The sequence below is a fragment of the Penicillium robsamsonii genome (genome assembly GCF_028829455.1).
Source record: "Penicillium robsamsonii strain IBT 29466 chromosome Unknown utg000005l_segment0_segment0, whole genome shotgun sequence".
NCBI lineage: Eukaryota > Fungi > Ascomycota > Eurotiomycetes > Eurotiales > Aspergillaceae > Penicillium > Penicillium robsamsonii.
This window is the reverse complement of record NW_026643223.1, coordinates 1,452,637-1,476,833: the sequence shown is the minus strand read 5'-3', so window position 1 is coordinate 1,476,833 and position 24,197 is coordinate 1,452,637. Positions and strand designations below refer to the sequence as shown.

At 50.0% G+C, this 24,197-nt stretch overlaps 5 protein-coding genes across 5 annotated transcripts; 3 read left to right on the top strand and 2 right to left on the bottom strand.

Moving 5' to 3' along the window:
* Positions 1 to 512: 512 nt before the first annotated feature.
* On the top strand, positions 513 to 3,266 carry N7447_008589 (uncharacterized protein; the record flags this gene model as incomplete). The annotated part of the gene is made up of 5 exons (XM_057232851.1): positions 513 to 1,637; positions 1,684 to 1,853; positions 1,909 to 1,955; positions 2,336 to 2,362; positions 2,494 to 3,266. 5 exons carry the CDS (start codon positions 513 to 515, stop codon positions 3,264 to 3,266), a joined length of 2,142 nt encoding a protein of 713 aa, XP_057082393.1.
* A 3,430-nt stretch (positions 3,267 to 6,696) lies between these two features.
* On the top strand, positions 6,697 to 7,979 carry N7447_008588 (uncharacterized protein; the record flags this gene model as incomplete). Its single annotated transcript, XM_057232850.1, has 4 exons — positions 6,697 to 6,943; positions 7,006 to 7,092; positions 7,149 to 7,259; positions 7,324 to 7,979. The coding sequence occupies 4 exons, from the start codon at positions 6,697 to 6,699 to the stop codon at positions 7,977 to 7,979; spliced, it is 1,101 nt and encodes a 366-aa protein (XP_057082392.1).
* A 5,774-nt stretch (positions 7,980 to 13,753) lies between these two features.
* On the top strand, positions 13,754 to 16,136 carry gta1 (glutaminase GtaA; the record flags this gene model as incomplete). Its single annotated transcript, XM_057232849.1, has 7 exons — positions 13,754 to 13,947; positions 14,008 to 14,300; positions 14,351 to 15,374; positions 15,426 to 15,628; positions 15,683 to 15,826; positions 15,880 to 16,015; positions 16,067 to 16,136. 7 exons carry the CDS (start codon positions 13,754 to 13,756, stop codon positions 16,134 to 16,136), a joined length of 2,064 nt encoding a protein of 687 aa, XP_057082391.1.
* Positions 16,137 to 16,775: 639 nt separating this feature from the next.
* cps1 (Gly-Xaa carboxypeptidase) lies at positions 16,776 to 18,643 on the bottom strand (the record flags this gene model as incomplete). The annotated part of the gene is made up of 3 exons (XM_057232848.1): positions 16,776 to 16,819; positions 16,877 to 18,213; positions 18,282 to 18,643. The coding sequence occupies 3 exons, from the start codon at positions 18,641 to 18,643 to the stop codon at positions 16,776 to 16,778; spliced, it is 1,743 nt and encodes a 580-aa protein (XP_057082390.1).
* A 524-nt stretch (positions 18,644 to 19,167) lies between these two features.
* Positions 19,168 to 23,957, bottom strand: N7447_008585 (uncharacterized protein; the record flags this gene model as incomplete). The annotated part of the gene is made up of 4 exons (XM_057232847.1): positions 19,168 to 20,375; positions 20,426 to 21,097; positions 21,143 to 21,194; positions 21,249 to 23,957. 4 exons carry the CDS (start codon positions 23,955 to 23,957, stop codon positions 19,168 to 19,170), a joined length of 4,641 nt encoding a protein of 1,546 aa, XP_057082389.1.
* Positions 23,958 to 24,197: the final 240 nt, after the last annotated feature.

Below are 24,197 nucleotides of genomic sequence, written 5' to 3'. Positions count from 1 at the left end.
GACCTCGTGGGTCACCTGAACCTGTCGGCCCTGCTGGACGTGCTGGCTCAACTGGATCTGGAGCCGGAACTATTGGGTCACCTGAACCTGTTGGCTCAGCTGGACCTGGAGATTCAACGAGACCTCTTGACCTATCTGAATCCGTCCGCTCAACTGGATCCGCAGACTTGACTGAATTGGGCAGACTTGTAGTAGCAGCAACTAGACCTGTAGCCGCAACTAGACCTGTAGCCGCAACTAAACCTGTATACGGACGTGTTGGCTCAACTGGACCTACAGGCGGGCCTCGTGGGTCACCTGAACCTGTTGGCTCAGCTGGACGTGCTGGCTCAGCTGGACCTAGAGCCGGACCTGGAGCCGGGACCGTTGAGTCACCTGAACCTGTTGGCTCAGCTAAACCTCTTGGCTTATATGGATCTGTAGGTTCACCTGGGCCTATAGGCGGAACTGTTGGCCCGGTTGGACCCACGGGCTTGACAGGGCCCGTTAGATCAGTTGGACCTTCAGGCTTGATGGGACCCGGCGGATTAGTTGGGCCTTCAGGCTCGCCTGGACCTACGGGCTTGACGGGACCCGTTGGATCAGTTGGGCCTGTCGGCTCGCCTGGACCTTCAGGCTTGACGGGACCCGTTGGATCAGTTGGGCCTGTCGGCTCGCCTGGACCTACGGGCTTGACGGGACCCGTTGGATCGGTTGGACCTGTTGGCTCGCCTGGACCTACGGGCTTGACGGGACCCGTTGGATCAGTTGGACCTGCCGGTTCGCCTGGACCTTCAGGCTTGACGGGACCCGTTGGATCAGTTGGACCTACGGGCTTGACGGGACCCGTTGGATCAGTTGGAGCTTCAGGCTTGATGGGACCCGTTGGATCGGTTGGACCTGTCGGCTCGCCTGGACCTTCAGGCTTGACGGGACCCGTTGGATCAGTTGGGCCTGTCGGCTCGCCTGGACCTTCAGGCTTGATGGGACCCGGCGGATTAGTTGGGCCTTCAGGCTCGCCTGGACCTACGGGCTTGACGGGACCCGTTGGATCAGTTGGGCCTGTCGGCTCGCCTGGACCTACGGGCTTGACGGGACCCGTTGGATCAGTTGGACCTTCAGGCTTGATGGGACCCGGCGGATCAGTTGGACCTTCAGGCTTAACGGGACCCGTTGGATCAGTTGGGCCTACGGGCTTGACGGGACCCGTTGGATCAGTTGGACCTTCAGGCTTGATGGGACCCGGCGGATCAGTTGGACCTTCAGGCTTAACGGGACCCGTTGGATCAGTTGGACCTTCAGGCTTGATGGGACCCGGCGGATCAGTTGGACCTTCAGGCTTAACGGGACCCGTTGGATCAGTTGGGCCTACGGGCTTGACGGGACCCGTTGGATCAGTTGGACCTTCAGGCTTGATGGGACCCGGCGGATCAGTTGGACCTTCAGGCTTAACGGGACCCGTTGGATCAGTTGGGCCTGTCGGCTCGCCTGGACCTACGGGCTTGACGGGACCCGTTGGATCAGTTGGACTTGCCGGTTCGCCTGGACCTTCAGGCTTGACGGGACCCGTTGGATCAGTTGGACCTTCAGGCTTGATGGGACCCGTTAGATCAGTTGGACCTGTCGGCTCGCCTGGACCTTCAGGCTTGACCGGACCTGTAGGCTCAATTAGAACCATTGGCATCATCAGACCATTGCCAGTAGGATGATTGGAATTTTGACCTGATCCAGGATAGAAACCATGACCTGGACCCCATTGGTCACCCTGCTCCCAATATGGATGCTGCCCTGGCCCGGGATGGCCATGAGGATTGTGACCATGCATGGGTGGGCCTTGTACTGGTCTCGGCGGGCCATGAGGATTATGACCATGTGTAGGTGGGCCTTGTCCTGGTCTCGGCGGGCCATGAGGATTGTGACCATGTGTAGGTGGGCCTTGTCCTGGTCTCGGCGGGCCATGAGGATTGTGACCATGTGTAGGTGGGCCTTGTCCTGGTCTCGGCGGGCCATGAGGATTATGACCATGTGTAGGTGGGCCTTGTCCTGGTCTCGGCGGGCCATGAGGATTGTGACCATGTGTAGGTGGGCCTTGTCCTGGTCTCGGCGGGCCATGAGGATTGTGACCATGCATGGGTGGGCCTTGCCCTGGTCTCGGCGGGCCCTGCGACGGCAAGTGCGCAGTTGGTGGGGGTTTATACGCCTGGTATGGACCACCTTGTAACCCAAGGAGTCCACTAGGGCCTCCCAAGCCGGCTGGCCTAGGTGGAGGGTTGGACGGGTTAAGCGGCCGGTGCGGGGCACCTTGGGGCCCTGGGCGTAGTATTTTAGGGTCTCCTAAGCTGATCGGCTTGGGCAGCCTCTGTGGACCACCTTGTGGTCCCGGGTGCGTTGAATGACCTCCTAAGCTAGCCACCCCAGACGGAGGGCTGGATAGAGACTTAGGCAACTTTGCCGGTTTGGGCTCCTTGATCAGCTTGGTCGACGTAGTTGGCTTCAGTGGCTGATATGGACCAGCTTGCGATACCGAATGCACTGTATGGGATCCTAAGCTAGCCGGCATAGCTAGAGGGGTGGATAGAGACTTGGAAGATTTAGCCGGCTTGGTCTCTTTGGCCGGCTTGGTCTCTTTGGCCGGCTTGGTCTCTTTGGCCGGCTTGGTCTCTTTGGCCGGCTTGGTCTCTTTGGCCGGCTTGGTCTCTTTGGCCGGCTTGGTCTCTTTGGCCGGCTTGGTCTCTTTGGCCGGCTTGGTCTCTTTGGCCGGCTTGGTCTCTTTGGCCGGCTTGGTCTCTTTGGCCGGCTTGGTCTCTTTGGCCGGCTTGGTCTCTTTGGCCGGCTTGGTCTCTTTGGCCGGCTTGGTCTCTTTGGCCGGCTTGGTCTCTTTGGCCGGCTTGGTCTCTTTGGCCGGCTTGGTCTCCTTGGCCGGTTTCGTCTCCTTGGTCGGCTTCGTCTCTTTGGTCGGCTTGGTAGACTTAGTCGGCTTAGGTGGCTGGGATGGACTAGCTTGTGATACCGGGTGCACTGCAGGGCCTCCCAAGCTGACCGGCCTGGACGGAGGGTTAGACGGGTTGAACAGCGGGTATGGACCAGCTTGTGATCCTGGGTGCACTTTAGGAGCTCCCAAGCTGACCGGCCTGGACGGAGGGTTGGACGGGTTGTACGGCTGGTGTAGACCAACTTGTGACCCCGATGGCACTCTGGAGCTTGCTGGAGTGGGGGCAGTTTGTGAAACCTTGCCAGAAGAGAACAGCCTCTTGAAAAACCCGGGATTCTTGGGGGGTGGAGCATAGCTGTGCTGTAGCTGCAATTCCCGTTGGCCTTGCTGTGGAGTCGGAGGAAAATGCGCTGGAGACATCTGGGAGATGTCTCTTCCACCTGTGGCAGTTGGGATTGGAGGTGGGTGAACCATCTGGGGATGTGGCACCGAATTTGTCTTTAGTAACTTTGGATTATGATGGCTTGGCGGGTCTGAGATTATCTTCGGCGGCTTTGCCACTTTCTTTGGGGGTTTCACTTCAACAGACATTGCTGCGGTTGTATGGACCATAGGACGATTGGTATGAAGCGGGTGCGAGACTGGAGGATATTGGTAGGGCACTGAACTGGGCTGAGGGGCGATGTGTTGGGATGAACCGATTGGTATGACATGAGAAGTTGGATAATGCATTCTCTGGTCTGGCCTCAGAACATGGAGAGAGGCGGGGAGCATACTAGTATTACCGACAGGCCGATCAACGACTGATGGCTTGGGTCCGGCATTTCCAGGGTTCGATGGTGGTTTTTCGGGACCCAGAGGGCAGGCCTCTTGTGACCTTTTGGGCTTCTTGCCTGACTTTCCGGACATGGCGGAGGACTCTGGTTCTGGTGCAGTGACCGGCGCAATGTTGGTGGGTGGGTGTTGAGAGTACTGTATTTCCTGCTCCAATCGGCCAGGCGCGGAATGTGGTGTAGTCATTGGCATACTAGGGGGCAGGCCAACAGGACGCCTGCGAATCTTCATCATGCTTGGATCAAAGTGCGAGAATTGTGAAGTAGCGGAATAGGTCGGGAGAGAGGCCCTTGGCGCATCCTGGATGCTGCCGTAGGCCGGCGCTGGCTGCTGAAGTGTATTAATGGTACCTGGTGATATGCCATGGCTTAATTCACGAGCACCATATGCATGCATTGGCATCGGCGAGAACGGTGTGATTTTGGGTGTATTATGGGTGACGGTACTTGCGTTCTGGAAGTTGACACTCTGTTGACCCACGATCAAAGTATTCGGGAGGGTATGTACAGTCATGGCCTGGGATGCCTCAATGTCGCGAGGGTTCTGGATTTCCTCAACGTTTTTGTGCAGCCCAGATTCAGGGAGTTCCAAAGTAGAAATGGGTTCCGTATCTTTTAATGCCAACTTTCGGACCTTCTTGATGGCAGAGATAATTGTTTTGTAGTTCTCATCCTCCCTGCTTGGGAAGCTTGCCATGGAGAGGTGGCTGCAACCCGCCATCAATTCGACCTTCTCGCTGCGAAGACCAAGAGCTGCGGAATGCACGTTCAAACTCTATAGGCAGATCAGCATATCACTCTGCTTACGCAAGAGCCAGCAAGCTAAAACTTACACATTCTTGCTGTGGTGGTGTTGGAACATCTTCGTAGCAGAAAAGCAATTTGGTTTTCTTAGTTGCCTTTGCCTTTGCCTTGAAGCCCTCGGAGATATCGTGGAGAGCAACCACACTGCTCTCTGCCCACCTAAGGTCTCTCACATATGACAGTTCAACCTGGGACAACCCTGGAGGTATACCGTCGCTCGCGCAACGCATCAGAAGCGTCGCCCACGGGACTCCTTGTGACGTACGTTGCGGCGTACTAAGGAAGATGACCCCTCGAGTGCAATCGATTATACTTGGAAAGTGGGTGAAGGCATCGTTCAGGCACTTATTTTAAAATGTGTTAGCCACATAAGACCACAATGGACGGAGTGCGTCGACTGAAAGAGAGACCCACCGATTCAACGATAAAACCACCGAAGCCATGGCAGATCAATACTAGTGGTCGTGTCGTTGGGACGTCCTCCCGAATAGCAGCGATTTGAGTAAGCAGGGCCCTGGATGCGTCCTGTACACTCTTCAATGGTGCTTCGCATAGCCAGACTGCGTTGACGTCGTAATAAAATGTAAATACCCTGGCCCCTCGAATGTCCTTTGGAACAAAATCGCGTAGCCAGAAGGACGAGTCAGAATATGAGTCCCAGGAGGCCAGGCCATGGACAGCTACAATGTCAATGGCCTTCGTCTCGTCGTGCTTATCGGGCTTTGGGATCTTTGTTTGGCGCACAAGATTCGCTTTTAGGCTTTGCCCGCCAAGAGGAATGGGTGTATGTGTAGACATAGCAAGATTCTAACACATATGAGCTACGATACAACGTTTTGAAGGGAAGGATTGTGTATCCAAGTCTGTTGTACAAAGGCATGGGGGAGGGGGGAATATGTAGTGACAAATGGACGCGGTGTTAAGATGAGGTATATCTTCGGGGAAAGTAAATAATCTCGGGAGCAGTACGAAGGCGGAACGGGAAGAGGGGGGAATCTTTGATGTTGAGCCGCATGGATGTTCTAAGACCAAGTGTTACCACCTCTAAGCCCCCACTGATCTATAAAGGGGCCAAACTCCGGGCTTTCGGGCTATAGTGTGGCTTAGTTCGGCCATAACTGCCAAATAGCACTGATCGGCCATGCTACCTAAGATACCATGGTAATGGACGTGCGCAAAAGTCTTCCAGGACCCTTGTAGGTCTTAAAAGTAATTGGGCGCATGCGTCAGCCACTAGTTCACGGATTGTCCAGTGACCTTGAACCTTCCGGAATCCCGAGGATATGCCTAGCATTCTCGAGTCGACTTTGCAGGGGTGTTCAATTCCCCATTAGTGCTTTTAGCTGTATTTACTCCGTCTTCGATAGTAATAATAATATTTAGTGTATCCATACGTAGCAGGAGCAAATCAGTGGACGTCAAATAAATTTAAGATCTTGCGTAGGGCTTGTTGTATGGTCAAATCACACGCCCAGACTACATTTGACAACGTCATTCTAAATATAGGTTCATTCTTGTGCGCTGCATAGTACTAGTAGCTTGTTGTTCAGGCTAACTCAACCAAATGTATGGGATTGCAGAGGCTAGTCCAGCCTACTTGTTAAGTTGCACACAGCCCCCTCTTTTGCAGATAGTTAAAAGTCTTGGTTTTCAATATTGCTTTTTCGGAGATACGAGCTACGGGTGTGAGATATGCCATGCCAAGGGCCCACAAAAGAACAAGGTAGGAGACTAACTGCGTGTATTCTTCCATTAGGACTAGCGCACTTTGTGCTCATTGGATACTCTAGGCTAGGATCGGCAAACTACGGTTTTGCGGAACCGTTTGCCAAGCATGAACACGAGGCATAGACTTTCGGGGCCAACCGCATTCTCCGCCATTTCAATGGAGATATGTGGATTTCTTAAATTGGATACATTCCATGTGATAGTGATGAGCGACATGCAAGGCTACGTGATAGGGTTCAAGGTTGAGATGCATATAATGTGAGAACTACGTTCTCCCTTACTGCCCAACCAATAGGCTCACTTCTATAGTTCAACAAGAGTACATAAAGGAATACGACAGCCCTGGAAAACTTATCAGTCTTGAGTGTATCTTTGATCATAGCCTGTGAAGGTGTTCCATTATATTACCTACCGTGAACTATGCAGAACTCCAGCTCATCAACACTTCCACGGAAGAAGGGCAAGACTGGAGTGAAGAAGGCCGGGGTAAAGAAGAATGCGGTAAAGACCGCTGGCAAGATAAAGACCGCTGGCAAGAAAAAGGCCACTTCATCTACTAGTGCAGTTCACCTTGCCGCTCCTACTCATCCTTACCCCGTGCAAACCCAGTATGCACCGACATATGCGCCACTTCCGCAGACACAAACTGTCGTTCTTGAGAAGCCAAGTAAGGAAACAGACATTCTCTTGTACTGCAACATTTCGAGAATGACACTAACAGAGCTCTAGTCGGAGGTAATCGAAAAGGAAAATACTCGTCATGTCTACTCGTGTTCCTAGCCGTTATTTCCTATCTGGTGGCCATCATTTTGGGCCGTAAGTTTTAACAAAATGCGTGATATAACATTGAAAGTCTCTCTAATGACACCTAGTTTATATCATGACTAGCTGCATCTCGACAACGGCAAAAGTTAACGAAATTTACCTCGCTGAACTCTCAACAAACGCGACATCCACCATCTCACTTCGTGTAGGCTACTTTGGTGAGTAGACAAAAAGCCAATATTCTTTCGTCAACGAAGATCACTCTCCACTAACTATATGCAGGAGGATGTGTGTCGGTCACCGAAGGAGCTGATGCATACTCTCCCGATGGAAATTCCACACAAACGTCCACCAACTGCGTCTCCAACATGCGACGCCATGATCGGGAGGAACTAAGCGAAGACCTTTGGGAGCCTCTACACCTCGACTCGGGTAGTACCCAAGCCGACGTTCAATCTTTTCTAAATACCACCCTCCCACAAGTCAAACACCTCCAAGAGGATGTTTTCTTCTGCCAACCTCCCATCGCTCATGTCCTCCTGTTTTTCATCTCGGGAATCATGCTCCTCGTTGCTCGCACAGGCACATCCAGGAAGAAGTCATACAAGGCAATGATAGTGATAGCACTCAGTTTGAGTGCCTTTGCGCTTGCCCTCGCGCTAGTGACCATCCTCGGTTCTTTACAGGGCATGAATGCGTTGCTCAATAGCTCTTCATCTGGGCAGCAAAGAGACCTTGGCAATTCCTTGTATATATCCCGTGATAAAGGTATGCTGGGGCTCCAAGGGGCTCTTGTTGGTATTGTCGTCGTATTCTATGTCTCAATGGGGGTACTCTTTGTGCAGAGGACAGAAGAGGGAGGGATTGGGTATATAGTCCAGGCCTTCCAAACTGTAGGGAGACCATTGAGGAAGAAGTGGGGAAGAAGAGGATACTAGTATGTACTATGTTGAGCGAAGGAAGTTGTGAGGAGTGATGTCTTACGGGGAAGGCAGGTCGAAGGGTAGAATGGGATGATTTCCTGTTCCTAGCCTTTCCTTGGAGGTCGATTTTGGTCTCTCCTTCTGTTAATCATATTCTGCGAGTTTTGCTTTGCTATTTGCCATTTTGATGCTTTGCTTTCACTACTTGTGTTTTCTTTAAATGATGGGTTGCTAGGCAATATTGGTAATATGGACTCTACTGAGCAACAGCTAGCTCAGACATTAATCATTAATGAACATGTCACTTATGCGAAAAATAAAAGTAAAATCTACATTGATGACGGAGGGTATGAGTTAAAGAGGCTCCAGGAAATCTCTACAACATAGAATACGGACAATAATTTCAAGGGAACGTGCTCGAATCTACCTATCTCCTTGGTGCTCAACACTAAGCTCAATTCGATATTCCCGGGATCTTGATGCATAAAACACTATAAAATATATCTTAGTTTATGATACGTGTAGTTGCCAAGCCTCCGATCTACAAGGTTATCCATAGGGCAAGCGGAGATCAGTGATCCCGATAATCCCGAGGTCCCCGCTAAGAATTCGTGTCAACGATCCCCGCCCGTAATTGTAATCCCCGTGATCCCCGTTTGTTTCTCAGGCACAGCTTGAAAAACTGATCTCACAAATCCAAACTGCAAAATGGTCGATAACAAGTGATTAACACGTTCATTTCCTTTTTGAACATAGTGAAAGCAGGGTGTTTATCAAATATTATTGGCCAAACGACACTCCGCCCAAATCACGCGCATTTCCTAATACCCAAGCAGTCCCAAGTCCAACGTAGGAATCATTTCCACCTGCTCACCCAAGTAGCAAAGATGCCCAAGAGAGACCCATGCTCTGACCGCATTTTTGCCGTATTTCCCAGGCCCCTATCCTTCTTATGGGTTGATGTCAATTGTGCCCTTGAAGCTCCAATGTGACGGTCTTGCTCTTTCGATGACACCGAGGAAGCACTTCAGTTCTCGACGACAGAAAAAGTCTACGAGCGGCTAAGACTTTGTGAATTCAGTGAATGTAGTGGCGAGGGGATTGAGGCGGTCCTGCTATGCCTTAACATAGCAATATCTATTGATCCAGGGAGAAGGCCGTATCGTAAGCCTATACGAAGCCTCATGACACGCCAAGCTCTTACCCGAACCATCGGTCACAAGCTTAGCCTGCATTGCCGTCAACTCGAAACCGCAGTCCCCATTATAGACGACATGCAGGTATGGAGGAGCTCTTGATTTGTCTGGTACTTTGGCGCAGTATCCACGGAAGAAGACTACCACGCTGTAAGGCGTATATTTTATTGAGGTGGGTGACGCGCCGTTTGTCGTACTTATATCATCTGTTTATCAGGCTGGGGCTTGTGGTATCGCTGCGAAGTAGGTTCTGTGCGAGATGTCATCTCCAGGCTAGGTAAGGGCTTATGGGAGGAGGCTGTGTTGCTGCGCGACTGTAAAGTTGACTTGTAATTGGATTAGCGCTATATTTGATACCAGAAAGTCCAGGGGTGATTTGGTGAGGGGCAGCGGTGTTGGTGTTGGTGCTGGATGTGTTTTCTGGGGTTGGTAGGTGGATGGATATGGATGGCGCTGCGTTTTATAGCGGTCTACACCACCATTCTAAATAGAGGACTCAAAACGATTTCCGTTGCAGGTAAAATGTGCGGACTAGAATCGTCTGCCTACAAGGTAATGCGGTAGTGTTTCGATGTAGTAGCTGGCTGACACTGTGACTTGGTAGCTTGGGGGTCGGGGTGGTATTGGACGCCCTGCTAGCCAGGCTTGTTCCTGTATGTTATTCGAGCGCTACACTAAGAGGTCCATGCGGTGAAATTTGGTGATGTTGCTGAGTGAGGCGTGTGGTGACATGTCATCGTGTCTGAACGATGCTGGGAAGATGTCCACGAAGTTGTTTGAGTCCTCAGAACTTGTGATTCGGCGGAACACATCTGTATCCGTGGAAGTAATTGGCTGATACTGAGCGTTTTAAGTGATTTCGTTTGATTGGAGTAGGATCTCATAGCCGGGTTGGTGGGGGTGTGCTGATTTGATTAGAGGCTTCTGAATACTGTACTCTATGCTAATATACCCGCAACGACAGCGCGAGGCAGATTTTATTGAAGTTCAAGCCTGCAAATCAGCTGATAAATATTTGATTCCAACGATGTGTGCCTGGTTTTGTGTTTCTTGTTATGAGTTTGAATGTCTCTTGTTCCAACCTCATTTGCCGCCGTGGTTGATTCACCTTGTCTTAACATATATCTTATACCCCCCTGACAAGTCAATAATATGAACGAACCATCCTTGAAGAGCCACGTTTGTATCACGAAGCGCTGATGAAATAACATATCCCACTGCGCAACTCATGGACAGCCACTTAAGATTTCGATGGATTACGCATATATCTCATGTCCAGCAACTGGTTGAGAGTCGCGGATGCCCTTTATAATGACGCGTTTATAGTGAGGTAGTGCCAAACATGAAGTCACGTCTATTATATCCTCCGAGGCACCATTTTCGTTCATCCCCAAGGTGCATGGCGTTTCATGGAAAGTCATAAGTTGAGGTATAATATGAGAGAATTCCCACCATAACTTTCAAAATATCCAGCCTTCTCAACTTAGCATCTTCATCATATCTTCATTTTTCCAATATCCAACATGCCTTTTGAATAGTTCAGACGCAACTGTAACAGAGCGAACGCCTTCATGGAACGGATGATGAATGGTGCCTCCAACCATGAAATTTTGGCTGAAGTCTTAGGTGAGGGATGTGAGAAATCCTCGGACCATGTTTACGAATTGTCCAGGGATTAGGTGACCAAACAACTCCACGTATCTTTCGACAAGCAGGACCCAAATGCCAACTATTCGGATCATTCCAATGTGTATCTTGCTGGAAGACCGAACAGATGGGCACATGGCTGGAGCCGGACGTACGTGCTCTATTCCCGACTTGGGCCAACACTCTGCCACCGGTCTATCTACACTGAGGGCCATGCCTATCATCTCAAGTTGGCGGACGGGGCCCAGGGATCGTCGATAGCACTTTGAGACGGTTCCAGATTGGATTGGAAAAATCCACCATAGTCTTAGTTGAACCTTCCATTGCATACCATATCGGATTCACAGATTACCAGGAACAAACAGATCTCTCTACTTGCCAAATGGGTAGTCAAACAATTGGATCATCATGACCTCTCTACGGCGGCGTATGAGCAGTTTGTCTCTGAGCTTGGAATTCTTGTTCTTCGTGGTCCCAGCAATACCACAGCTCTTATTGGAAGTTTTATACACATCAAGAATCATGACTTTGAACCAGCTACTCCTAGTCGATTTCCCACTGGGTTCCGGATTGCTGATCCCGATAAATATATCAACACTTGGGCCAAGAGGCGATATTTGATCTATCGAATTGAGACTGATGCACGGGGACTTGATCTCTGCCAGAAAAGAGGGTTGCTAGGAAAAGTCCGTTGGAACACCCACGAGTACCATCCATTCATTAGGCTTTTGGTTGTAGGGCCACCCGCTGTTGCGAAATATCTCACGAAGGCGGGGCAGCACATTCCGGTACTGTCACAGGCTGTTCCTTCACGATACCACAATGGTATGTCTCCGGACCGAAATTTATCATGGGCGCTAGATGCGCTACTGGAGATATACTTCAATCGAGCAGTAGCACCATGTTGACGAAAGAATGGGACTTAATTGTAAAAGGCGAACCAACTGCTGGAGAGATGCTGCCACCGATTCAACCGGGGAATAACCCTATTCTCGGAAAAGATGATTGGCTATTTGATACCTTGACTTTCTACCTGTTTGGGCATAATGGAATTCTATGCCAGATATTGATCGACGGGTCAGACTTTTTGGAGTCTCCTGTTGAAATATGAGGTTGTCCCTAGTTCACGATAGCACTGGATCTTTGCGGGAATTGAGAGTCTATGCAAAAATCTTGCATCAAGCATATATTCATCTCTAGTATGTTCAACGATGATACTTTCTTGTATCTTATAATGAGTGACGTTCAGATATGTCGTCTAGTAACGAACATTTGTATAGATGTAGATTATAAACGGCCGTGCTATACTTGCTATATAAGCAACTATAGTGGGGTAGGTGGATTCTTGATCGACATGAATATCAAAAGGATTTTAGGGTAACTCCGTAAGCCGAATTAGCCCCCGAGGTTCGCTTCTAATTGAGTTCAAAGTTCCGTAGACAGACCTTTGCTCCAGGGGGTTGAATGTAACATATTACTTTTGCCTAAGTGAGCCCCTTTATCCCTGTAGGGCAGCCAGTGTCACGCGATCCCGAGATCATTACGTAAATTATGAAGACAAGGTCACGGGGTGTACTTACACCCTTCGGATGGCAAGGCCAGCCATAGGACCAAGGAGATAATATACGTCGGGGAACGGACATCGAAATCGATGCAAGGAGGCTTCGATAGGAATTGGATCATGAACTCCAAACACGATCCTGCATTTACTGGCCCACACTACCTCAGCTTATGTACGGATATTACGTCCATATTATACAAAGTACATGCACATCATCACAAGCGTATAGGACCGATGGAACTTTGAAGTCATTTCTGTCCGATCGGACTGTTTGGACTTAACCTGACGAGCAGAAAAGAACTTCTCGGCAAGGGGAACCCCTCCGATTCGAGACCAGAAACTCACATCCAGATGTCTCAATTATTACCTGCAGGTTCCCGAGACCGTCCGTATCTGGGATACCGTGGCCATTTAAATATCTTCGCTCTTGTTCTTATGGGTTGAATGCCACGCTGCTGATCGCCATTTCCCCGCAAATCTATCAGGCACTAAAGAACAAGGCCTGATATTACCTGCATGAAATCAAAGCCGACAGGTCCACATGACGCTATCATGAAGGACGTGCACTTGGCACTTCTCTTGACTCCTGCCTTATTATTTGCTCTAGGCCTATCGGCGATGCCCTCAACCCTTTTCTTTTTCATCTGCAGACTTTATTTCTGAAACCTCTCACCACGCTCTTCTTCTCCACACCTTTATTTGCGCCATGCCACTGTGTAGTCTGTCACCTGCAAGGCGCGCACCCAACGAAAGTCAGATTACCCCGATGCTCTTGTCTACTGACGCCACTCATTTTGTCGATCCGCATAGACCGCTGCTTGTCTTCCATGCGATATGAAGATATGCGGTTACATCTCAAAACTGCTAGACCGCGTTTTGGGCTTTGACTTTGAATCCGAGCCATTCTAGGAAAGTCTACAACCATTTACACGGCCCTTCCGCTCATATACCCCTGTTATGAACCCCACCCTAATATCGCTTTATCCCCCCAGCATTAATCTTCTTCCGTCCGGAGGTTGACAGAGGTCAGCAGATTAGCATCCTTGGAAGTTATCGAGACATGCAGGTCTGCTGCCACCTACTTTTATTACGCCAAGCCGCTTTGATATTCCCCCATAGAGAGTGCATTCTGGCATGCGGGTCTCGGAGGGGCCTTTGGCTTCCCCCTCTCTCGGTAGATTGAGCTCGACTATAAAAATGTCACTGGCATTCCTCTTTTGTAAACAAAACGTCGATCCCAATCCCTTTCTTCAGTTGTCCTGTCCGAGTGCCGTGCATCCGAGCTCCCGAGAGCTGATTTCCCCTTTCTGCAAATAAATAATACAGAGGGCTTTCCTGCATTTGATTTTGTGTCTCTTACATCTCTCCCGTCCAACTCTGTCATAATGCAGCTGTATCGCCTCGGTCTGCTGGTTGCTTCCTTTGTGGTCTCTATTGGGGCACAGTCGACCTTCTCTCCTGCCCGTCCCCCAGCCATACCTCTTGCTGTTAGATCACCGTACCTAAGCACTTGGCTCAATGTAGGAAGTGATGGTGGTAATGGTGGGTACTTGGCTGGTCAATGGCCTGTCTTTTGGGAGTAAGTGAACCACACTATTTGAGCTATATGCAGAGCTTTATACTGACGAGACATGAAAAGGAACCAGATAAATGGGTGGACAGGTATAGTCCGCGTCGATGGGAATACCTATACTTGGATGGGTCTCCCCGGATCCAAAACCGTCAACCAGACAGCGTTTGAATATACTTCAACTAAGAGTATCTTCACTATGAACGTGGAGAATAAAATTCAAATGAAGATAACTTTCTTGTCGCCTGTTACACCCAGCGATCTCAAGCGCCAGTCCCTCGTTTTCTCTTATCTTAATGTCGAGGTCTCTTCTCTTGATGGTCAGAAGCATGATGTGAAAATCTACACGGATATCTCTGCAGGTTGGTGGTATGGTCTCTTTCTTTACAAATGGTGACTGACCAAATGTTAGAATGGGCATCGGGCGACAGAAATGCCATCGCAGAATGGGAGTATGGTACCAATGACGGTGTGGCCTACCACAAGATACACCGGCAGACTCAGCTGGCCTTCTCCGAAAAGAGCCAGCAGGCCGAATGGGGTAACTGGTACTGGGCCACCGACGACTCGAAAAGCATGACTTACCAGTCCGGCGTGGATACCGATGTCCGTGGTCAGTTCGCACAAAATGGAAAGCTCACCAATGGCCGCGACACCAACTTCCGGGCTATCTCCTCTGGCTGGCCCGTGTTTGGATTCTCATCCGATCTGGGCTCGGTCGGCTCTTCGCCCGTTAGCACACTCTTCTCACTCGGCTTGACACAAGATCAGGCCATCCAATATGAAGGTGCTTCAGGGTATGGCCCGGTACCGTCCTTGTGGAAGAGTTACTTTGATACAGAGTTGGCCGCTCTTTCATTCTTCCACCATGATTATCGCGAATCGAGCAATCTCGCGAGCTCTTTTGATAGCAGGGTGGCCAAAGATTCCATTGACACAGCTGGCCAAGACTATCTCACTATCACTTCTCTGTCGGTTCGGCAGGCATTTGGTGCTACCCAGCTTTGTGGTACACAGGACAAAGTGTATCTGTTCCTGAAGGAGATCTCTTCCAACGGCAACATGAACACTGTGGATGTTATCTTCCCGGCATACCCGATTTTCCTATATACCAACCCCGAGTTCCTTAAGCTTGTCCTCCGTCCTCTTTTTGAGAACCAGGAGGCTGGAAAATACCCAAACAGCTATTCCATGCACGATCTAGGCTCGTCTTACCCGAACGCCACAGGTCACTCCGATGGAAGCGACGAGAAAATGCCATTGGAAGAGTGCGGAAATATGCTCATCATGTCTTTGGCTTATGCGCAGAAGTCGGGTGACACCGACTTTTTGAAAAACCACTACCCTTTGCTAAAGCAGTGGACTAGTTATTTGGTTGAGGGCTCGCTTTACCCGGCAAACCAGATCTCCACAGACGACTTTGCTGGACCCCTAGCGTTAGTGAGCCCTTCCCTCCAGAAACTTTCAAAGCTAACTGGCATGATTAGAAACCAAACCAACCTCGCACTCAAGGGCATGATCGGTATTGAGGCCATGGCAGTGATTGCCAAACAGACTGGTCATAATGCCGACGCTGCCAATTACTCGAGCATCGCCAAAGACTACATCACTCAGTGGCAGGACCTGGCCACTGCCAAGAATGCTAATCCGCCCCGAACGACCTTGTCGTACGGTAACACCGCCAGTCATGGTATGCTTAGCCCTCTGTTTCGAGTATGTAAAGTCTTGCTTATCATTTCTGCAGGTCTGCTCTACAACCTCTTTGCCGATGTCCAGCTGGGCCTCAATCTTGTTCCAAACTCTGTCTATCAAATGCAGAGCGACTTCTACCCGACTGTTGAAAACAAGTACGGTGTGCCTTTGGACACCCGCCACACATACACTAAAAGTAAAGTCCCCGACCGCTGAGCACGTATTAGAAAATTACTCACAATTGGATAGGTGACTGGGAGTGCTTTGCAGCTGCGGTCAGTTCAGTCGAAACTCGGGCTATGTTTATCAAGGACCTTGCGACCTGGATCAACGAGACACCGACCAATCGACCCCTGACTGATCTGTACGAAACTATTTCAGGAGAGTAAGCCAATCTATACTCAAGCCTGTAATGATCCTTGCTGATGAAACCTAGTTACCCTGGAAATCATTTCGTCGCTCGCCCCGTCATGGGTGGTTCCTTCGCTCCTCTCCTCGTCCGCTAGCGGATGTTTTCGCTTCTTGTTGATTTATTTCACATATATCGCCTTCTGGCATTTTTCCCCGTTGATCGCCTCTTTCTCCCACGAATACTCTTGCTTGGAAGTTCAGATCCAGTATATCTACCACCAGTAACGGTGAAGACGTGCCGGATACATTCCGTTCGCTTCGTTGATTCCACTTTTGGTAAATGCCTTATTCTTGCTTATACCCATCCGTAGCCTTGGTTTTTGGCATGGGCTGTACGAGCTTTGTTGAGATCCTCGCGTATACATCAGAATGTGACGATATTTGTGACCTTGTCCTCTCTATTCGTATCACTTGCAAGTATGTTCAGACGCTTCAACATCGATGACTATATCAATCCTAAAATAGATCCACTACAAACATAAGTATTTCTATCAAAGTTCGACATAGCTACCTGTTTGTAGCATAACGGGCCGCATGGCGCCCTTGAGGGTTTGTGAAATAACCAAGTAATCGATCGAGCAAAGATTTTACTATTCTGCTAGTTAAATTTAGAGGCAGCATAAGCATGTATTGAGTTCTCGGCCAGAAATGGCAGGATCTAAAAATCTAAACATCTTATGCCCCGGACCTTCATATATATGGGTCAAAATATCCCGAAATAGAGTAAAGTATGCTCACTCAGATTTTCCATCCCAAGCATCAAAGGAGCGAATCAGGTCTGTTATAAATTAGCCAGACTTTCTAAAAGAAACAATGAACGAAAAAGAGCACATACCATAGTAAAGCATGATACCTTCAAGATGCACATCCAAACGGATCCGCTCATCCACAGTGTGGATATTCAGCGATCCGCCAGCCCGCGACGGACTCCAACGGTAGATATTCTCCGACAAAGACCAGTAGAAGCGCGTGTCTGTGTTTCCAGTCATGACATCTCCCGTAACAACAACTGTCGGCTTGGATCCAGAGGCAGATTTGGAAAGCGGGTTCGAGTGCGACTCAAAGACACTACGTGCCACTCCGGCAAAGTGCGCCCACACCTTCGATGTGAGCGGATCTGTCGGGGAGATCGGAGCCGGGGAAAGGGGAACGCTGAGAGGGGACAAGGTGAGAGTACGATCGCTCACATCTCCTTCCGTGGATTCGGTCACACCGGGGAAGGCAACCCGCAGAGTGAGATTATGAGATTTCGCAATAGGAGTGATAAGTCGGATAGCGCGCTCAAGTATCTCATCGGGCGTTTGATGCAAGGCCACGCGGTAGTTGACGTCTGCTGAGGTCTTCTCCGGCAGCGCATTTGACTTGACACCACCGTGAATCAGGTCTATCGCCTGCGATGTCTGCATTGTATATCGGACTGCGGGACCGCGGGAACTGGCAACAGCTTCGCCTAGAGCGGCCGGGTCGTCTGCTTTCAGTTTATCGGATAGCCAGGTCTCAACCTGATCCGGCGAATACCGTGCCTGGCACTCCAGCATCCCGTGGGCGGGGTGGTTGGTATCCAGCCAGGCGGGGAATAGCTCCTTCCGCTCAAGCTCGTACAAAACCTCCGCCATCATACCGATGCCGGTGTGCGCAGGCGGGACAGAGCTGTGGCCACCAGGTACAGCAATATCTATAATCAGATCGATACTACCCTTCTCACCGACAGCCGGGAGAGCATACAAGATCTCGCCGTTGGGATCGGAATCATCACCCAGGCTCTGCAGTCCCATTCCACCCTCGTCCAGGATAAATTCGAAAGAGTCTTTGCCGTATTTTTCCTCTAGAGCTGCTGAGATAGCTCCGGCACCTAGGAAGCCGTGTGACTCCTCGTCGAACCCAAAGGCAAACAGTACTGTGCGCTGTGGCTTCCAATCCTGCGAGAGCAGGTCTTCCACGGCAGACATTAATCCGATAAGAACGTTCTTGCAGTCGCTCGAGCCGCGGCCCCAGATCCATTCGCCATCAAAGACACCTGCGAACGGTGGGTGGGTCCAGTCTGATGGGTCGTCGATCGGGACAACGTCCTGGTGGGCCATAAAGAGTAGCGGCTTGCGTGAACGGTCAACGCCCTCAAAGGTGAAGACTAGACCGAGGCGGTTAATGTGGTCAACCTTGCCACGCTCGTGTCTATATGGTTTATTTAGTAAGTTCTCCCTTCATGGCAAGCAATCTTGAATGATTTGAGAATTTCTTACACCAGAGGGAACATCTTCTCCAACAGCGATTGAAATTCTACTACAGGTTCAAATGCCTCATCGTATGGATCTTTCATATAATCACCAACGGTGGTTGGGATCTGTACCGCGCGCGAGAGCCGCTCTGCCTGGCGGGCACGGAAGGCATCGTCGGAGAGGAAGATCTGCGAGGAGTGCAAGCCATCATTGGGGGTGCGGGCCTTGGGTGGCTGTGGACAGGTTTCCCGTGTGGATGGGTTGGATAGCGGGTTATAATGACTGCCCGACAGATCGGCTTCGGGGAAAAGAAGCTGCTGTATGGGGGGAATATTGAGGGCTAGCGATGGCACTGCGGCCAGGCCGAGGAGGGCGAAAGTTTTCATGGTCGGATTGAGTTCATTCAATACTTTGCAGTGGGAATATCCAAAGATCTTGAAAAATTGATGCGAAGGGATTCACGATATCTTAGAAATAGCACGTCAATGGTTATCTTATCATTCTTCCCCTCTTCTCAGCTCGGCTGGCGGCCCTTGCCGATGGCGAGTTGCCCTATCAAGGCTGCTTTGCCGAGAGTTGGGGTAAGTGTAGTATTGATCATGTTGGTAGACAGTTCAACTTTAATTCTTTATGTTCAAAAGCTTTTCTGATGAAATCTAGAAATGAAGATCTGGGATCTCTGAATACGGGAGAGAGGAACTAAATAGTTGGCGAGATCCTGCGAAGGGTCAAATGCTTGATTTTTCAGGTGTTATGCCTGAATGCCTGGTTTCAGACCGCTTTCGACACCGCTACTACCGCGTATAAACAAATTACCCATTGAAGCCCGGGAGTCTTGCATTGTTCTCTAATTGTTGGCTGCACATGGAGCTATTGCATTGATTGCTATAGACTGTGGGCACTATCGATTCTAATCCCATGGATCAATTTCAAACCAAAGCTCTCGGAGACGCCGCATCTCGAGCGCGTTAGCCTCGCGATTCTTTTTTTCGATCTCCGCCCGTTCTTTACAGCCGGCCGTGATCAATGCTTGCTGTTTTCTAAGGTGCTCTAGCTCAGCGTCCTGCCTTTTGCGATCCAATTTGGCGTACTGGGCCAATGGATCTTCCAGTTTAAGGTTGACAGAGCTCCGATAACCTGCATTAGCGAGCTCAGCTACCCGAGCTAGCTGTTCCATATGTGCACGCTCTGCAGCATGTCGACTAGTCGCTATGGAAATGCAGCGTGCCTCCGCTTCTTTCTCTAGCTTTGCTCTCTGGTCGGCTGCATTCTGTTCATTCTTGAGAATCAGCTCGTGCCGCTTTGCTATGCCGACTTGGGCTTCCTCGGACTGGCAACGGATGCGTGCCAGCATCCGTTCATTACTCTTCTGGTCGCTTATAAGTTGGTAAATATCATCCGGGGGATCTATGACGTCAGCGGGCTGCGGATGTCCTGCTCGGGCCCAAAACCTGTTCCTACACCCGAACTGGGCGAGAAGCCGCAGTAGAGATGCATCATAGGTTGAAGGTGCCTTATTCCGATGCTTCGCGACATAGGCTAGAGGCGAGTATAACAGTCCATCTTCTTCGTATAGATTAATATCGTCGTTGACATAGTCTGCCATGAAGCTGTCGAGAAGAGCCCGTGTCACGGATGGTGCGTTCCGCAGGTTGTCCAATGCCAAGTGAAGGGCAGATTTTCCGTGTGATTTCATTCTGAAGTTGTGGTCATCTTTCAGAAGTGTCATTGCCCGCTTAAGCTCATGGACCGGTTCGTTTCCGTCTGCTCTCAGGCAAAGCTCGGCCAATGCTGTGCGACCATTACAGCCAGAGTAGGCGTAGTCCCTTTGATTTCCCTCTCTTACTAGGACCTCAACGATTTTGACGTTCACCTCTCTGGCGGCTTCATGGAGTGCCCCATCGCGCACCATCGGGCTAGCTAGCATGACCGACCGGACAATGTCGCTGTCCCCTGTGGTTACGGCAAGGAAGAGCATGGACCGGGGATTCATTGCCCCTGTCGACACTGTAGCGTCAGCTTTATGGCGTATTAGACTTGCAACGACTCCACGTCGTGGTATCGAAATTGCAATTTCAAGAGGCGTGAGACCGGACGCAGTCTTGAAGTTTGGATTTGCTGGTATTGGGTTAGAAGGGCAATTACCAACTTCCAGATGGGGGACGTACCTCCAGCATCCAGCAGAATGTCAAAGACTTTGTCGCAAATCCTGTCCATGTCTTCTATGAGTGCCCAGTGTAACAATGACAAATATGTTCCCCCTTCCGTCTCTACCGGTGGATCAACTGGGCAACCTGCATCGATCAAATATTTGACAATCTCTTTTTCCTGGGGATATTTCCGCAATAACAGAAAAAGGATAGGATGGGGGGTGTTGGTAAGACTTGGATGAGACTGATGAGAGCAAAACGCCTTGACAATGGCGAGGAGCATCTGGCTGGACACACCGGAGCCAAAGATATTCGGGAAGGCCAGCGTCATATGGTCGCGGTGCGGGTAATGGGCGAAAAGTTCCTTAAGCACATATATATTCCCCATTCCTGCCGCCTTTACAAGGCTGACACCATTATCAAAGTTGACATCAGCGCCCGCGCTCAGAAGCTTGGTAATTAACGCGAGGGACTTTGGCGAGGATTTGAATTCTTCGATTGTATCGACCAGTGCAACACTTAGGCATTTACCCGTTGCGCCTGCTTCCAGAAGGAGGGAGAGGGCGGGTTCCTGGAGTTCGGCTCTGGCTCCCTGCACCCACGCGTGTTCAAATACCCGTGAAACTATGGCCGATTGGTCGCGGAAATATCGCTGTAGTATTCGCAGGGATTTAATGTCGTTTTTCATCGCTGCGTGAAGGATGCATTTACCATCTTGATATAATACTGACGCACCGGCCCGAAGGAGGGATTTGAGTAGATAGCGGTCACACGACGGCTCTTGTACCTGATTTGCAACAGAATTAGCACTATACCTTCACGTGGTGATAAACGGACTTACAGCTCTCAAAAGCAACTCGTCAAGTGTTGCTTGTGGCTTTGCTGAAGTAAGGAGAAGGTTCACGGCTCCAAGCCGTTTTTCGCTCCCAAGGGCATCAAACGCACAGTCCAGAGCGGCTGCAATAGCTTCGCTCGACGGCTGGAAATCCAAGAGCAGCTTAACGATGCTGATTTGATAGTTTTTGGACTTGATTGCATTGCATAGTGGGGCACCACTCTTATGGCTGGGAGAAGCATGGTGCTCGAGCAAAAGCTCACAGACATCTCTCATTTGCTCTCCAATTTCCGTGGCAGTTAGCAATGCGCCATTGAGGAGTAATGTTGGTGTCTTTAACTTGAGTACTTCTTTCATATAACGCAAATCAGTAGTCTTCATGACATACGCAAATGCCTTTGTGAATGCAGCCTCGTGTGATGGGATGAGAAGCTTGCAACCGAGATATAATTTGAAGCACTCAAGGTATCCCATATCTATCGCATTGCAGAGAATTTCCCCATGATTATGATTGACATTGGCTCCTGCATCGAGGAGAAATCTGATCACCACTAATGTTTCTTCGTCATCTTGCCTCATGCATTGCATCTCGTGGTTCAGAGAGGTAATCCAATATTCGTTTGACATACCAACGCCAATGGCGAGGAAGAGCTTGACCTTTTCTGGTCTGACATGGTCCCGAGGAAGGCCTATGGCGACCAAGAGGCACGAGCAGAATTCCGACTCGTCAAGATGGTTGAATTGAAGCAAAAGCTTTAGAAAGGCCAGATTTCGGCACAATGTCGCTTTTCTGAGCGCCTCTCCTTTATTAAAGGCAGTACTTGCGTCCCCATTCTTCAACAACAGCTCAGTCACCCGGATTGACGAGTCTTTTGTTTCGTCGATACTGTCAACCAGAGCCTGGCCGATTACAGGACCGCCTTTGGCACCATTGTCAAGAAGAATCTCCAGTACCTTGTACTGCCATCGTTCATCAAGCTTCATAGCAAGGGGAATACATGTAAAAAGAGTCGCAGTCTGGAATTTGCCGCCCAGTAAAATCTCAAGGGTTTTGTCGTCTCCATCCAGGACCGCTTCGTGGAACAAAGAGCCCTCTTTCTGGCCAACATCTGCTCCGCCGTCAACTAAAGCTTCAATGTACATATGATTTCGTTGGCAGGCAGGTAGGTTCACGGCTATATTCAAAACTGCATCCACGGAAGCTCCGGTTGCTCCAGCCTCAAGGAGTCTGCGGGTCATGTCCAACTGTACATGATGGGAAATATTGGAAACGTGGGCAAAGGCTGCGTTGACTGACTCGATGCTAGGCTTGTGACGAAGAAGCAGTACGAGATAATCCAACTCTTCAAGCAAAACTGCCATGATCAATGCATTTCCGCCTTCATAATCCACCGACGCACCGGAATCAAGGAGCAATATGACGCTTTCCAGATCTCTCGCTTCCACTCGACTAACCAAGGCCTCGTGAACAACATCACCCGTAGCCCCTTGGGTCAGAAGAGATAAAGCAAGCTTGCGCCAGTCTTCTGGCGATATTTCTTGTGCAAACCGAGTGCTGTCAATGGAGCCAAAAATGTCACTTGCCAAGTCTTTTCCTAGATTGCCCATGTTGAGAATCTCAAGCATGTCGTAATCAACGGCATGCACCGCTTGCCTGTAGGCTTTGCCATCACAGCAGGCAATGGAAGTCCCTTTGCTCATCAGCAGCCGTGTCAACTCCCCCCAGCACTGCGCGACGGAACCCAATAAGACCACATCAACATCGTTCCCGCAGGCACCTCCATTCAATAAGACCTCGATCAGTTGGTATTGGCGTCCGCCAAAAATGTCAGGTTCTGACCATACATATAATATCACCGATCCTAACAGAGCGCCAGTGGGAGGTATCTTGCATAGCAGGAGCAAGATGATGATGTCAGCACGATCGGCATCAGCTGCGTTTTTCAATGCCAGACCGTTATCAAAATTGGGATTGGCTCCATGGGCAAGGAGCAGCTGGACCATTTCAATGTTCCCAAGCTTAACTGCAGTGGGCAACGCCTGCGTAGTGATAGAATTTGAAACTGGTCTTTGCGATCGAAGTAAGAGACGGACAAAATCCAGCTTCCCAGCTACAACAGAGTTCAAAAAGTCCTTCGGGCAGGTATTCGTATCAGCGTTCTCCTCCATGAGAACTTGTACGCCCTCTATGTTGTTTGTCCAAATCGCCATTGGCATGACTCTGCTGACAACATCCGAGCCAGCGAAGTGAGATAAAACTCGGAGTTGATCAAGTCGGTTATTTGCCAAGGCTGTCGTCATTAGATCGGCCATCAGAGAATCTGTTTCATCCTCGGTCGCCGACTTGCGCCATTTTAAGGATCCCGTCCGGGCCTTTTTTGGTTGATTGGTCTTGTAAAGATGTAAGACGCTCTCAATAACGCCCACAGGTACAGATCCGGGGCCGACAATGTGTCTCAAGACGCTACCGTAGTCCTCGTACGTCCATTTATCTCGTTTTATCTTGGCTGAGTTCATCGTTGTTTTAATCTCGCCATGTCTCCGCTCCTCCGATGCCTGGGTAAGGAGAAGGACTGACTGATCAACTTCTGTATTGGACCATGTTGCCGAATGTTTCGATTTTAGGGGTTGGAGTGTTTTCTCGTTGGGGCCTGGCCCTCTCAGGGCGTGCAACTGGGCTCGAAGCCATTCCTCATCTCTGCCGCTGTGAGACATATTGAGCGACATTCAAATGTGAATATTGGTAACCCCAGGCTCGAACATTGAAATCTGAGGGGAGCTATTTTGGAGTATCGAGAAGAACCCAAATGGTCTCTTCGGGGTAGTTCTCAATCCCGGGTACGCTAGAGCACAGCCACAGAGCCTCATCTTGACCCTTCCAGGTCCGACACTGCCCAGGTGCGATGTGCATAACCGGTATTTTTGAGCTTTACCACCAGTCATTTCCCCCGACCG